This window comes from Mirounga leonina, unplaced genomic scaffold (genome assembly GCF_011800145.1).
Source record: "Mirounga leonina isolate KUSES-001 unplaced genomic scaffold, KU_Mleo_1.0 Mir_165, whole genome shotgun sequence".
Taxonomy (NCBI): Eukaryota; Metazoa; Chordata; class Mammalia; order Carnivora; family Phocidae; genus Mirounga; species Mirounga leonina.
Genome location: NW_023270415.1, coordinates 67189229 through 67205092, shown reverse-complemented (window position 1 = coordinate 67205092; position 15864 = coordinate 67189229). Strand labels below are relative to the sequence as shown.

The 15864-nt window shown below is 40.0% G+C and overlaps 1 protein-coding gene across 3 annotated transcripts in view; it reads right to left on the bottom strand.

Annotated features, from left to right (window-relative positions):
- The window catches only part of NSMCE2 (NSE2 (MMS21) homolog, SMC5-SMC6 complex SUMO ligase), a 210216-nt gene that overhangs the window by 188637 nt on the left and 5715 nt on the right, over nt 1–15864 (bottom strand). The window contains exon 1 of one of the 3 annotated variants that reach the window (XM_035011921.1): nt 11826–13157. The exons of the other annotated variants lie outside the window; for them this stretch is intronic. Coding sequence (XP_034867812.1) covers nt 11826–11847 — 22 coding nt within the window. The 5' untranslated portion in view covers nt 11848–13157. Of the gene's footprint in view, nt 1–11825; nt 13158–15864 lie in introns of those variants that run through there. 3 annotated transcript variants of the gene reach the window in all.

The window sequence follows — 15864 nt, the reverse complement described above, 5'->3', positions numbered from 1 at the left end:
AGACTTAAGAAAGAAGCAGAATGAAAGCGGAAATGGTTTGGACCGAATCAGGACATCTGGAGCTGACGATATTGCCCAAAGATTCTGAGTTTTCGGGGCTCAGTTCCCTTCTTTTGTAAGAGGGAGCTGAATAAGCTATTTCAAGTTTAAGGGTCTATAAATATGTGCCTTATGGTACTTACCCTTATGCTCTATGGTACTGTAGCTTTACAGTAATGTCACATGGCAAATTTTCTTGAAATGTTTTATCTTTTTTAATCATTCTAAATTGTTTTAAGAAACATGTCTCTCCGTAGGACTCAAGAACATCACTATTACACTACTCCCTAGAGAGCTGAATACAGTAAAATACGAACACACACAAATTTTTAGTTGCAGAAACACTTCAATGGTAGTATGATTTTAAGTCTCCTATTCTTTGTAAGATTGGTTTATTTATCTCCGAAACTATGGGGATGCATAACATTAACCCCCAAAGGCAAAGATTCCACAATGTCAGAAATAACATGGACTTTGGAGGCAGAATGCCTGGCTTTGAATTCTGCACCTGCCATTGAAGAATTTTTGTGATCTTGGGCAAGTTATCTAAACGTTCTAAACCTTATTTTCCTATCAATCTTCTGTTAAGAGAGAATAATAATAGTATCTTCTTCATACAAATTAAAGGAGCTAATTGACAAACACAGAGTGCAGCACAGAACACACACTCGGTAAGCATTAGGGATTTTTATTCACATTACTTGCTAAGTCAGCCCTCTACTCAGAAGTTATCAGAACAAACGTGCAATTCAATTTAGTAAATACACAAGGGCACACCTACTTGGTGCAAGGAACTTCACCACTCGCTACAGAGGCAAGGGTTCTCGAACTTCTGAATGGACCAGAATTACTTGGGATGTTTGGCTAAAATGCTGATTCTTGGGCTCTGCTTCCAGAAGCTCTGATTCTGTAATTTTTAAATAAGCCTCCCAGATGTTTCTAAGGCAGGCTGTTGAGAAATGCAGTTTGAGAAACATTTCTGCAGGAGGTTCAAAGAAAAAGAATCTCTTCCTCCAAGTTCCTACAATCGCTAAGCATTTCTTCTGTTCCAGAACTCACTGCCACTACCTGCTGCACCTGTTGGCTGTGTGACGTGTGAGCCTAATATGGCCCTTCCATGCACATTCCATTTGCCATCACTTAAGTTCCACTATCTCTGGCCTGATGCAATGATACAACTTTTTACCTGATATGTGAGATCTACTAATCCTCTAAACCCCGACCCGTGACTAATGAAAGTCCCTCATTATAAAGACTATTCCTGACTTCTAAAACCAGAAGATTCATGAACCCTGACTGCTGAGCTATAAACCTGACCATGGCCTCATTCGTAGACCTCGTCCTGGTCGCAGCCTTACGCTTCCAAAATGCTGCCAGCGTCAGCCCGTCCTCAGTACAGCGCCGTCACGGCCTGTCCTCAGTACAGGACACCTTTTCAAAAAGAGACTGCAAAGTGTCAAAACCCATATAAATTTACCTCACAAAGAACTTTAATGTATACCAAACATGGGGCACCTGGGTGGCTCAGTCGGTTAAGCGACTGCCTTCGGCTCAGGTCATGATCCTGGAGTCCCAGGATCAAGTCCTGCATCGGGCTCCCTGCTCAGCAGGGAGTTTGTTTCTCCCTCTGACCCTCCTCCCTCTCATGCTCTCTCTCATTCTCTCTCTCTCTCAATAAATAAAAATCTTTAAAAAAAAAAAAAAAGAACTTTAATGTATACCAAACAATATGAACAACAAAGCAACAATCAGCGATCAGGGGATGGAGGACAGAATGCAGACTATGACAAAGGAATTTAACTACATTACAAATGTTTGAGTTAACCTCACTGAAAAGTTAACTCACTGACCTAAGTAACCTTACACGGGGTTTTGAGTGAAAACTGTAAGACTAAAGGTACAAAGACCTGTACCTAAGCACTGCATACTAGCCGATGAAGTTGTTTGTCACAGAGGTACAGATTAATAATTCTGAAACTGTCTTATATATATCTGGGGTCATATGGGTAAGTAAATGGATGGTGCATAGTGGGAACCTCTATTTGAATACCATCACTGATTTCTTCCTTTCCCTCAATTTTCATATTCAATAAATCGAGTTGCATTAATTATTTCTCCTTTGTCTCTTAAGAATCTGACTACTTGGGGCGCCTGGGTGGCTCAGTCGGTTAAGCGTCTGCCTTCAGCTCAGTTCATGATCCCGGAGTCCCGGGATCAAGACCTCCATCAGGGCACCTGGGTGGTTCAGTCGTTAAGCGTCTGCCTTCGGCTCAGGTCATGATCCCAGGGTCCTGGGATCGAGTCCTACATCGGGCTCCCTGCCCAGCGGGAAGCCTGCTTCTCCCTCTCCCACTCCCCCTGCTTGTGTTCCTGCTCTCGCTATCTCTCTCTCTGTCAAATAAATAAATAAAATCTTTAAAAAAAAAAAAAAAAAAAGACCTCCATCAGGCTCCCTGCTCAGCGGGGAGCCTGCTTCTCCCTCTCCCGTGTGCTCCTCCCCTGGTGGTGCTCTCTCTCTCTCTCTCAAATAAATAAAAAATCTTAAAAAAATTTTGGAAAAAAAAAAAAACAAAAGAATCTGACTACTTCTCAGGATGCCTGGATGACTCAGTCAGTTAAGCATCCGACTCTTGATTTCAGCTCAGGTCATGATCTCAGGGTCATGAGATCGAGCCTCGTGCTGGGCTCCGAGCTGTGCAGAGTCTGCTTGAGATTCTCTCTCTCCTTCTCCCTCTGCCCCACCCCCTGCCTGCACGAACACACTCGTATACTCTAATAAATAATAAAATCTTCAAAAAAAAAGGGAATCTGACTACTTCTCATCACCCATGTCACCTTCCTGGTCTAAGCCCAAGTCACTATCATCTAATGCCAGAGGACTGACTGCAACAGCCTCCCAACTGGGTGGCCTAACTCTACACTCTTTCCTAGGAAGCCATTCTCCATATCACAGCCACAGAATTAATACAAAATATAAACTATCTTATTCCTATTTTTAAAACTTTTTAATAGCTTCTCACTGCCCTAAAGTCTAAACTCCTTAATTTGACTTATGAGAGCCTACCACCCCATTCTGATCCTTTCTTAATTCTCTCCAGGCTCTGTTCAGTACCCAGTCACCATGCCTATTTTAGTCATCACTGTATTTCCAATACTTAGTACAGGTAGTATTAATTCTTTGATCTCTATATGAATGCTACCTCCTCAGTGATAGACTCTATTTACTTTATGCATGAATTGAGGCTAGCCCTGTGATGGATTTGAGTAATTGAATACATTGGAAGTGATGTCCTAGAACTTTTGAGCCCAGGTTTTAACAGGTCTGGCAGTTTCTGCCCCATCTTAAAACAGCTGCTATGTCGGGAGGAACCCAAACCACACGAAGCAGAATCCTCAGACTCTGATCATCAAGTCCAGTTGAGTATCCAGTCAACAGTCAGTACCAACTGCCAACCATGTAACTGCCTTGCAAGTTTCAACCCATGTGAGCCCCCCAAATGGCCACCATCTTAACTGATATCACTTGGAGTGGAAGAGCCTCCCAGCCCAGTTCAGTCAACCCACTGAATCGTTAGATATTAAAAAAAAAAGTTTGTGGTTTTAAAACATTAAGTGTTAAGGTGGTTTCTTTCACAGCAATATGAGCATATGTCAGCATGGGTTGAAATCCCATCTTGGTACCAATTTCATCTATTGGTACTTAACAAATTACCCCAATAAGCTCCACATCTTGATGTGAGCAACACCATGCAAGTACAGTAATGGGAGGACTTGCGAGGAGCCATCACTGGAGAACAGTTACTATAGCACGTGAGAAATATCCAATACCTGTAATAAACGTATGTACACCTGTCCTATATTTTAAACTTCATTTCTTTTCTTTTCCAGATCTAGACTTAAAATTGTTCTTAATGAAAAAGAGATGTTAAATCAGTCACCTGTTAAACTCTAACAGATGAAATCAAATATATTTTCCCAAGGTTCTTTTGAGAAATCTCTTCCTATGGTATACAACTGGGGACCAACCAAAACCATGAAATATAAAACAAAAGTATATTAAAATCTCTGTTCACATAAGCAGTCACTTGCTCTCCCTGTGCTGTAACTATATTAAAATGTGAGGGGCAGATTATGTAAAGAATTATGCTTATATTTTGACGGGTTCCCCCACTGATGATATGGCCAAGAGTGGTAAGGATGAGAAGCAAAACCAGTATCCTGGGAGTGAATACGTAAGTATTTGTTAAACATCTGAGTGAAAAGTAAACTACTGGAACATATGATCAGTTAGCCAAAAAATAAAAGAGGAAAAGGAAAGAAACTGCTTCACAGCTGAGCATTTGAGATACTTCGTAGACCTTGCATGGTCATCTCTCACATGATTTGGGTCTAAGAGGTTTCTAGGTATTACAGGAATTTGATGTGTGAAACCAGCAGGGTTGATTATAGGAACAACTATTTGTATTCTGCTTTGCAATTATTAAGCATCTAAACACATGTGCATAGTGCACTCTAGAAATTATAAAATTAGAAACAAGTTACAGATAACAACTCTACCAATTTCATTATTATTAAGTTCCAGTCAAGATCCAGATACTATCCTAAGTTTGGAATTGAGAAAACAGAGAAAAGACAGATACGGGATAATTCTTTCAAACTTAAGTTCCAAAACTACCAAGAAACTCTGGAAGCCTCTATTTCAAGAGAACAGAGAACACTGACAAAAACTGCATCTTCTATGTAACACATTACATAATCTCTCCTTGTTAACTGGTTTAAATGTCTATTTTAGACTGTCCCACAGGAACTCTGATCCTCTTTGCTTGAAATTAAATCCTCTACTAATTTTCTAAAACTAGGACACATTTCTGCTTCTTAAACCTATCATAAGTGGCACTTTTTTTCCTATTAGGGAGATAATGGCCACCCTTCCCTACACACACTCGTGCTGCCACCCCCCATCCTGACCGCGAGGTTTTACACTCTACGTTGGTTCTCCACTAATTCTCTTAAGGACCAAAGCCAAGTGTTTACAGGCTGACCAGCCAAGGTAAGAGGTGAACACTGTATACAAAGCACATAAATTGTTTCAAAATAGGAACAACCCTGAAAAGAAGATACTGTCCATATTTTACATGCAGTGAAAAGGGAGCTTGAAGAACTGAAGTCACTGGTTCACAGCGACACAGCTAATAGGTAGCAGAACCTGCATTTTAACTCATGGCTATCTGTACAATAGTAACTTTGTACAATACTAAATCTATACCAAGAGCTCTTAAGGATCCATCTCTCACCTACAAAAGGCCCTAATAATTATTAACAAAAACAAAATAACTGAGCAATAAAATGTGAGTACTATGTGCTAAGCATAGTGGAGAACATTTTATACCTATTATTTAATTCTTACATCAACCCTACATAAGCTGGAAGTGAGGAAGACGTGTGGGTATACAGTTAAATACTCATTAGATATTAGTTGCTATTTTACGATATTATCCCCATTTTATAAATGAAAAAACCAAAATTTACTTAAAGTCACAATGCTGATTAACTGCCAGAGCTGGGTTAGAACCCAGATTACTTGATTCCAGAACTGGTTCTTAAAGTCCTGAAGTTACTCTGCCTAGCCAACCAAAGCACTGTGCTGCCCTAATTGGCCAAAAGGGAAAGAGGGGAACCCGGCAGCAACCACGGCCTTGCTACACTGAGAGATGCACTGTATCTTGATGGAGTAAGTGCTGAAGCTGGAAGATGTGGTGCTAAAAATATTAGAACGGCCCAAATCAAAACTAATCTTCAATCTGAACTACTCGCAGCTCCCTGAATCTGTCAGGTATTGGGAATCAATTCTTTAGGGGTCTCACACATCTCTGTACATCTTGCAAGCAGAGGCATTAAATGCCCTTTTGTTCTAGACTATCTTTTCTTTCTTTTTTTTTTAAGATTTTATTTATTTGACAGAGAGAGAGAGCGCGCATGAGCAGGGGGAAGGGCAGAGGGAGAAGTAGGCTCCTCGCTGAGCAGGGAGCCAGACGCGGGACTTGATCCCAGGATCCTGGGATCATGACCTGAGCCGAAGGCAGATGCTTAACCAACTGAGCCACCCAGGCGTCCCTAGACTATCTTTTCAAGGATGTCTGTATCATGAACAAAGCTTTGGAAGACTGAGATAATGTCTCCCTCCAGAGCAGAGGGATGTGTTAAGAAAGACAGTGTCTTCCTCCAGGGCCAAAGGGTGGGGACATTTATTGCCCATTATAAAAATCTGGGTTCCCTGAGCTCAAAGGTCCTCAGCTGTGACACAGACTGCAGGATCACCCCAGGCCCTTCCATACCAGCCCCATAAAGACGTGGGGTGGGGGTCAGCAAGGCGAACCTATGAAACATGATATTCCCACTCCTTGATGTGAAGCAACAAGACCTTTGTCTCTGACCCAGGAGTCTCCTGTCTTCTGCCAGCATCCATGAAATTGTGGCAGGCTAACTTGTTAGCTTGCAAGGGGGGTAAAACCTCAGGAGCTTCACAGATCTTCACACCAGGCTCTTCATACCTCTTCTCACCTTTGCTTCCCTCAGAAATACCCTCTCCCACTCCATAGGAAATACTTACTCATCTTTTTGTCAATGTCTCCTGTATGAAATTTCTCCTAAAGTCTTCAGCTAGAATGGACTACTAACCCCACGGTGCTCCCCCACCCTTGTTTCCTGATACAGGTTTCTTTCACAACACCTTTAAAGCTTTATTCCACTTGCTTATTTGTGTGTTTTACCAGGGAATCAAGTTATTGCCTTTCAGCTCAAAATTCATCTTTTGATAAATACTCTGTGATAATGGATGAAACTGCTTTAAGCATTCTCCTTACAGTGAGCCTAATGTTAAGCCTTCTCAATACAGGGTGCTGGATGGACACTGCAGGAGAAAGGGATTTCTCTGGCAAACGTTATGCTTGGTGAAAAGACAGGATGCTTTTGCCCTAAGATCAGGAACACGATGAGGATGTCCATTCTTGGCCACTTCCAGTAAAGGGATGAAGTACCGATATATGCTTGAACATGGATGAACCTTGAAAACATCCTGTTAAGTGACTGAAGCCAGTCACAAAGGCCACATATGATTACATTTACAGTAAATGTCCAGAATGGGCAAATCTGTGGAGGAAGAAAGTAGCAGTGGCTCCTTTAGGGCTGAGGAGAATGGGGAGGGACAGATAGGTGACAGCTAGAGGGTACAGGGTTCCTTTTTTAGAGGTGATGAAGATGGTCTAAAATTGAATAAATCAAGTAAAACCACTAAGTTATACGCTTTAAATGCTTGAAGTATATGGTATGTGAATTATATCTTGATAAAGCTGTTATTTTTAAAAAGTCACCAAACAAAAGGATAAAACAGCTAACGGAGATCAGAGGAGTGATTAACTGGGAGGGATTAAAAAGAAACTAGGTTAGCATGAGTAAAATCCCATTAAGGTGAATTTAAGGTGATAAACCCTAAGTTGCTAAAATAAATTTCATGACAGCATAACTGCATCCCATAATGAGGGATTCTTTACTCATGGCACCAAACCTAATACCGATAAAGGCAACTAGGACTGGCAGAGGACATGAGGACATACACAAGAATGAGTGAGTGTGTGTGTGCGTATGCATGCGTGTGCGCAGGTGCACAGAGCAGAAGCTGTCTTGATTTGAGTAGCAACCAGTCAAACTAAACTTTGTAACTTCAGGCACATCCCTTAAGCCCCCTGAGCTTCAGCTCTCTCATCTGTCAAACATCTACTTCACTTTCATGGGATTATTAAGAAAGAAAATAGCTGTAACAAGATCTAGAAATTTATTGAGGGTATCTTCCTATCTTCGTATTTCCAGCACAGTGTTTGTCAGATAATAGGTACTTAGTAAATACTTGTGGGACTAACTTCAAAAAACATAAATGGCTCTTGGAAAGGAGAAAATTAAAATATAATTAAGTATATGCACTTTGATATGGACATGCAGGCCTCGAAAACCTTTACAAGTAAGAATTTTCACATGATATAGAAGCTTGATATAGAAGCTGTCAAAGCTCACATTATGCTCTTTCATGTGAAACCAGAAATTATTTTCTACCAGTAATTTAACAAATTAGCCAGGGGGAAAAAAAGATACTTGCAAGAATATTTCTGCTGTCTTCTCCACAATCCCTTTTTCAGGTATCACTTCTATGTTTTTGATTGTGTAAAATTTAACCCATTCTTCACCTCATATATATGAAAAGAGACTATCACAGTATGACTGTTGTCTCCACCAAGGGTCAGTAAAGTATAGCCTGCAACTGGTCAACACCCATTCATTTAGTATTGTTTACGGCAGAACTGGGTAGCTGAAACACAGACAGAAAGCCAAAACTTGATTAGGAAACAGGATGTTCTTAACTGACTTTCTCAAACTCCCATATCTAGTGCTAGGAATACAGACTTTATAAATAATTAAATGCAAAGAAGTGCTCTATTGTTTTGAAGGATGAATGCCTGGCCAACACCGAGAAACCAAAGAAGAGATCGGTTTGGTCTGGGTGGGAGTAGAATATCTGCAGACAAAAGAGAATACGTAAGCTTGCCCTTGAAAGACGAATAGGTGCCTTCTAAGCAGTCAACACGGAGAGGAAGTCCTGTGAACACAGGCAAGTTGGCTTGACAGAGCACATACTCGTGGAACTAAATCCAGTCTCTCTGACCGGCGTATACCGAGTGTAAAGAGGGGTGTAGCCGGTGACATCATGAACATTCTTGTAAACTATGCTCTATGGTTTAAAATGGGCACAGAAATTAATAGCTACTATCTGCAGAGCATAAACGCCAGATGCTTTGGTCATAGCCTGAGACATGATCAAATAACAATGATCTAGAGACAATTCGTGGTCATTAAGATTTATAAATACAATCCTAGGCAAAACTTTTTTTTTTTGTAAGCTCAGCAAGGGAACCTTATAAGTCAATAATGAGAATTAGCACAGAATGGACTCTCCAAATTGTTTTAATGAGAAACTCTCATCTTCAGGTACAATGGTGACAGCACTCAGCAAAAGGGCTGTCTCTATAATGAGCACAGGCACAGGCAATACTTGAGCAGATAAGAGGACTTATCTCAAAGCTTACTGCAACTGAGAAGGGGAAAGTCAGACAAGAACAATGGATTGAGAATATACAAGGAGGAAATAATGAAAATGTGTATTTCCAATCTGAAATAGGTTATTGTGATAAAATAACCCTTCCAGAGAATGGTACATAATCTTCGGTCAACCTCAAGGCTCAGTGTACTCATATGTTGAACAGTAATGAATTATGTAACCTACCTACCCTATAGCATTGTTGTGAAGATTAAATGAATGAATACCCATAAGGCATTTAGAGCATGGCCGGCACACAGAAAGCACTGTGTCCACTATTATTAAGTTGCCTAATCAGTAGAGCCTACAAAAGACTTATGCCTACTGGATATAAAATCAGGCTGCTAGGTCACAACGTAAAAAGTCATGAATGGGACAGACAGGCTCATAATCTCATTTAGAACAAATCATTTACTACTATGAAGTTCTCCTTATCTTTACATATATTTGTCTAATCTGCTAACTCAATTATTAGCTTCTTGAGGGCATGGGCCAATAAGTAATTGGTGACTGATCAACATAAAGTGACCTAAGAAAAGTGAAAACCAACCAAACTCAAATAACTGTTTTGAATCAGCATTGTACAATAAAGGGAGAAAAATCACTTTGCCTGAGCACTGTGCCAAAGAAAAGGAAACCTAAATCTTTGCCTTTAAGCAAAGCTGCTACCACCACCAGTTTAGAAACAGTAACTCTGGATTTTATAAATATTCTATCTACTCAATACTGCCTGTAACTTCTCCCTGGGTGTAACTTTTCCAGCCAACATTTACTTCTCCTTACCTTACCTTCTTCTGGATCGGCCACTACAACAGCAGTAATAAATACAAAAGCAAAGGGGTTGATAAAAGTTGCCTTCCCTATTTTAAGAAATATAATGAAACTGTGATGAAATCATTCATAATCAACCACCATTACAGCAAATGGTGCCATAGAATGATGGGGAAGGGTAGAGCCAAAGGTCAACGAAGCTCCCTCTCAATGTCCGTGTAGACGTAATTCTACAAGGCCTTCAAAGAAATTCTTGCAAGGAACACTCCTCTTGTAACTTGGTGACAGGCAAAAACGAAGCTAAAAGCAGGTGTGGGTGGAGCTAGCCCCAGTGTTCTATCTAGTACTTCTCCAAACTTGAGTTTTTTAATCCCCATCCCCGGGAGAGAAAGCCTGTCTCTGGAAGCAGCACCCAGGGACAAGCAAATTAGCATTTCCAAGGTCAATTGCTGACAGGCTTAATTGTTTACAGCAACTAGAGTATTCTGGCTGCTTAAAGTTAAGAGGCTTGACCTTTCTGGCTTGCCCAATACCATAAGAAACTAATTTACCACATTAGTTACAAAATATCAAAGTACTGTAGGAATGGAGTCGAATCAGCATATGACATTTCAAACAGCATCAAATATTAATAGGATCCCCAGAAGTAAGTAATTTTAAGCTGGTTAAACAACTTGGGGGAAAACTTAAAATACCAATCATACCAGAGGTAGGGGAGTGACAAGTACAAAAAAAAATCAATAAATGGTATTATCTCGTTTTACCAACTGGTTTGATGTGAATAGTCACCAAAACTACTAAAAACCTGCAAAACTAGTTGATGTGACTAGTCTTACAGATTCTTGCTCTCCTCTGATACCTATTTTGGCAGCCATCTGCCACATGAGGCTATTAAGCATAAGAAATGTGGCTGGTCAGACTGAGATGGACTGCAGGATTCTGAACTTGAGTACAGAAAAAAAAAAAGTAAAAATAACTCAATTTTTATACTGATTACATGTTGAAATCATATTTTAGACATATGGGATTAAATAAAATAATACTAAAATGAAATTATCTCTCTTACCTTTTGTAACGAGGATAACAAAAATTTAAATTGCACATGTGGCTCACACTATATTTTTATTGGACAGTGCTGCAGTATATAAATAACACTTTACATTTATGTAAAACACAAATATATAATTTCAGTTGTAAAGTACAGACAGAAGATATAGGCCTGAATAAAAAAAATAGTCCTCTCCAAAATAACCAAACTGATTTCGGGGCACCTGGGTGGCTCAGTAGGTTAAGCATCTGCCTTCGGCTCAGGTCATGATCCCGCAGTTCCAGGATAGAGTCCCGTGTCGGGCTCCCTGCTCAGAGGGGAGTCTGCTTCTCCCTCTGACCTCCCCCGTCTCGTGCTCTCTCTCATTCTGTCTCTCAAATAAATAAATAAAATCTTTAAAATAAACTGATTTCAACGGTTAATCACCAACCTAAGAAAAGCTCCTTTCGGCTTACCACCAGACAAAATTTTATTTTCTATAAAGGAAACTGATGTTTCAAAATGGATCCTAAAGTCTGTTCTACTTCTGCTTTGAGCTGTCATCTTTGCCTAACATTAAACTAGCCTTAATTCTTTCCAATGATCAAAAGATACGTGATAAAATGCCAGTCTAATTTTTAAATCTGATCGAGTGATTCCTACTCAGTTTTTTCTGTATTAGTCATTTACATACCCTATTAGGTCACTAAAACCTAACTCATGCCTTTGCTCCAAAGATAAAAAAAATAGAATCAACAGAAAGATTATTCTCAAGAGCCTAGAAACCCAGACGGTACTCAGATACTATACATATTCTGCTTCAAAAACTAAAATATGACTCACAGACTGTATCAGAAAGTGACATCCCATTGTGAACAGGAGAGCTTAGCAAACAGGAGAGCACAGCAAGCAATGATTTCCACACTTTCCATCATGCGGAGAAACCATGCCAACTTTCAGGTTGTTACAGTCAGTGGAAGAAAGAAAATCTGGGATGGTTGGAAATTTATGGGGTGAGAATGACAGCCACAAGAGGTGAGGCAAGGCAAACAACTGCCCAGAATTTCCTCGCCCCAGCTCTTAAAAAGGAAACTACTCAACTTTCTACCCGAGGAAGCCGGTAGGAAAGGGAAAGCACATGTCCCACCTTTTAACCTCCTAAAACTGTCCCAAACACAATTAGCCCTCTAGTCGAAGGACAAAATGACCTATTTATGTGAACAGAATGTGTAAGCCTTTTTAGAGTAGTTTTTAAATGTAATCAACAACAAAAATCAAGGTCCAGTAACTTGGAATAATAAATAAAAAAGCTGCGGTGTTTATTTCTACCTTGTGACAGGGTCTACATCTATCACTATTAAATGAAAATGAGTAACCTGCATATTTGAAAACGAAGGTAGTGGAGATATGCGGTTGGTTATTCCTCATTCCTGGAAAAGTTCATCTTAAAATGTCACCTTAATAGTCCCATAGTTTCTCTGGTCTGATGCAGTCAACATGTGCTTGTGTTCTTAGATATATGGACTAACTTGGGCTCTAGGCTACAAATTTCAACAATTTAGTGATTGTTCCTTTTGCACAATCTAAGTCTGCATTCAACAACGTCCCTAAGGCCGATGGCTACCTCATAAGAAGTATTCTGGTGCCACCTAGTGGTGTATGTTTCCTGCCAAAAAGGAAATGAGGATTAGACCAGGGTTCTCAAAGTCTGGCTGTGGTGCAGCATTAACATCAGCATCACCTGGTAACTTGTTAGAATTGCAAATTCTTGGGCTCATCAGACCTACTGAAACTCTGGTGGTGGGGTCCCACAATCTGTGTTTTAACAAGCCCTCTAAGTGGTTCTGATGCACCCTCAGGTTTGAGAACCACGGGATTAATTAGCTCTTACACAAAAATTAAATGCAAAGTCTTAAAAAAATTAGGCTTACAAATTAACAGAAGTGCTCAATTTCTAATTTTGGAAAACAACTTAATTTTCTATATAGTGGATCCAAATATCTATTTGGAGAAGAGTCTTACTAACTAATTTATATACATTCAACACCTGATGAACATTAAGCCTCTGAAAATGTGAGATGAGCTCTCTGAGGTCTCTGCCCCAGGAGACCAGATTCAAAGGGAAGATCAGACACATTAACAAAGCAAAATACAATATAAATGCAAAAAGACTCCATGAAACAAAGAAAAAGATTAACTGGTTTCAGGATATCAGGATATGGCATGTTACTGTATCTTAAGTGGGGGTGGGGTTCATCTAACACATGAAAAGCCAAGGAGGTAGAATATTGGTGATTTTTAAAAGATTTCTTTTAATTTTTTTAAGATTTTATTTCTTTATTTGAGAGACAGAGTAAGTGAGAGACAGAGAGCATACGAGCAGAGGGAAAAGCAGGCTCCCCTGCAGCCCAATGTGGGACTCGATCCCAGGACCCTGGAATCTGGAATCATGACCTGAGCCAAAGGCAGACACTCAACCGACTGAGCCACCTAGGCACCCCAAGATATTTCTTTTTTTAAACATTTATTATTTATTTATTTATTTGAGACAGAGAGAGAGAGAGGGAGAGCACACACACAAGATGGAAGAGGGGGAGAGGGAGAGAGACAATCCTCAAGCAGACTCCCCACTGAGTGCAGAGCCTGGCATGGGGCTGGATCCCAAGACCCGAGATCATGACCTGAGACGAGATCAAGAGTTGGATGCTCAACCAACTGAGCCACCCAGGCGCCCTGAATATTGGTGATTTTTTAAATTAAGAATCATCTACCCTAATGAAAATAGATGCCACAGAAAAGTCCACTGTATATATCTGCTCTGTGCAATTATGTTACAAAATAATCAGGAGAAAAGCAGATCTGATGAAGCCTTGCTAAACTGTTTCTTTTCTACTTAGGTCTTAGAGGAGAACTTGTTTATCCAAAAGGAACTTAAAACACCTAGGGTTCAGTAAGAGCAGTCCCATAATCTATCTACAAGTTTGCATTTCTTTAAATTCAGCTTTATAGGGCCGCCTGGGTGGCTCAGTCCATTAAGTGTCTGCCTTCAGCTCAGGTCATGATCTCAGGGTCCTGGGATTGAGCCCCGCATCCGTCTCCCAGCTCAGTGAGGAGCCTGCTTCTTCTTTCCCTCTACCCCTCCCCCCTCAAACAAATAATTAAATCTTTAAATTCAGCTTTATAGTATGCCTTTCTTTGAAAAAAAAAAAACTCTGAATTTTAATAAGTATCTATTTACTCAAAATTAAAGAGTTACATATTTGAAGTAAAAAAAAAAACTGAATCAAGAGATCAGTATGGCCACTTCCACATCATCACAATTAAGTGCCATCCCTTATCCTGTGGCTCAAACTGCAAACCTATCACTTAGGAGGGGAAAAAATCAACTCTGAAAAGCTAGCCTTGCAAACCCAAGCCTCTAGTATGACAGGTAACATCACAGACATGAATACAAGTGGCATAAGTATATAAAGGAAGTTCAAAGACTTGGCTCTATTGATTACTTTTGATTTTGTACTTTAAAAATATTACTTTAAATATACAGAGACGAACTATTTAATTCTAACCTTTTAAGAGCAATTGCCCTCAATAGGATGAGTTTCTGAAAAACTGTTCTTTTCCGGGGCGCCTGGGTGGCTCAGACGGTTAAGCGTCTGCCTTCGGCTCAGGTCATGATCCCAGGGTCCTGGGATCGAGCCCCACGTCGGGCTCCCTGCTCAGCAGGTAGCCTGCTTCTCCCTCTCCCTCTGCCTGCCACTCCCCCTGCTTGTGCTCTCTCTCTCTAATAAAAAATTAAAAAAATTTTTTTTTAAATCTTAAAAAAAACAAACCCTGTTCTTTTCAAACCTTCCTTTACTGGCATGGAGGCATAAGAAGAGGCCACAACAGGAGGTACATTAACATTTTAGAACAGGGCCATTCCTCAATTTTATTTAACTAAACTTAAAGGGCTTCTGAAAATTTAATTGCTTAAAGATGATAATTACAACAACAATTTTGGTAAATTAAGTCAGTACTTCTGCCTCAGAAAGCAGAAAAGTATATGATAAATTTAAAAATCTGAAAAATAAGCCCCAGCTACTTGAAAAATCTCCTAATGCAACAAATTTCATTTTACTATTAGGTAAATAAGAAAGTATTCCCAGAATACCAACACATTTAGAAAAAAAAATAGACATGGTGGCAGTAAGAGTCTATTGCTTGGACACCACACACTATAACATAACACAGGGAAAAGTGATCATTTCAAATGAGCTAGAAGTTGAATAGGGACAGCAACCTGGTATAGGAATATACCAAAACAATACACGTCACCCCTTCCAAGTGCTTGGGAACAAGAATCCCCTTTACCAACAATTTAATAATATAGCAACAAGAGATATACAGTACAAAGTGAGAAAATGATACCTAAGTGATCACTACCACCTCTTCCAACAAACCTCATTTTAATTTGTGATGAAATTGGGGAACCCAAAAGGTAAACAGAAAGGGTGCTAATCTTATAAGGCTAAGAGGAAAAGGGAATCGTTCTGCTATGAAGATGATTCATGGACTTTCCCACATGCTCTTCTGCACTTTAATTTCTCCCAATCCATTCACTGCTGTCCAACAACACAGTCAACTGGTTTATACTCCAGCTGTTCTTTCTTATGGTTGAAGATTTTATTATGACCTTTATCCAGGTCACCTACCAAAGATCCAAAAATAGACTACAGATCAGGCTGGGGAGGGTTAAGAACCTGCGAGGTTACCCACTAAAAATTATGGGTGACTTCTGCTGCTGGCCACAAATGAACAACTGGTATGGAACTGGCTGTCCTGCAGTGAGGACTAGAAAGCTGGACAAAATATATGAGACCGCTGCTCTCAGACAGCGGGACCA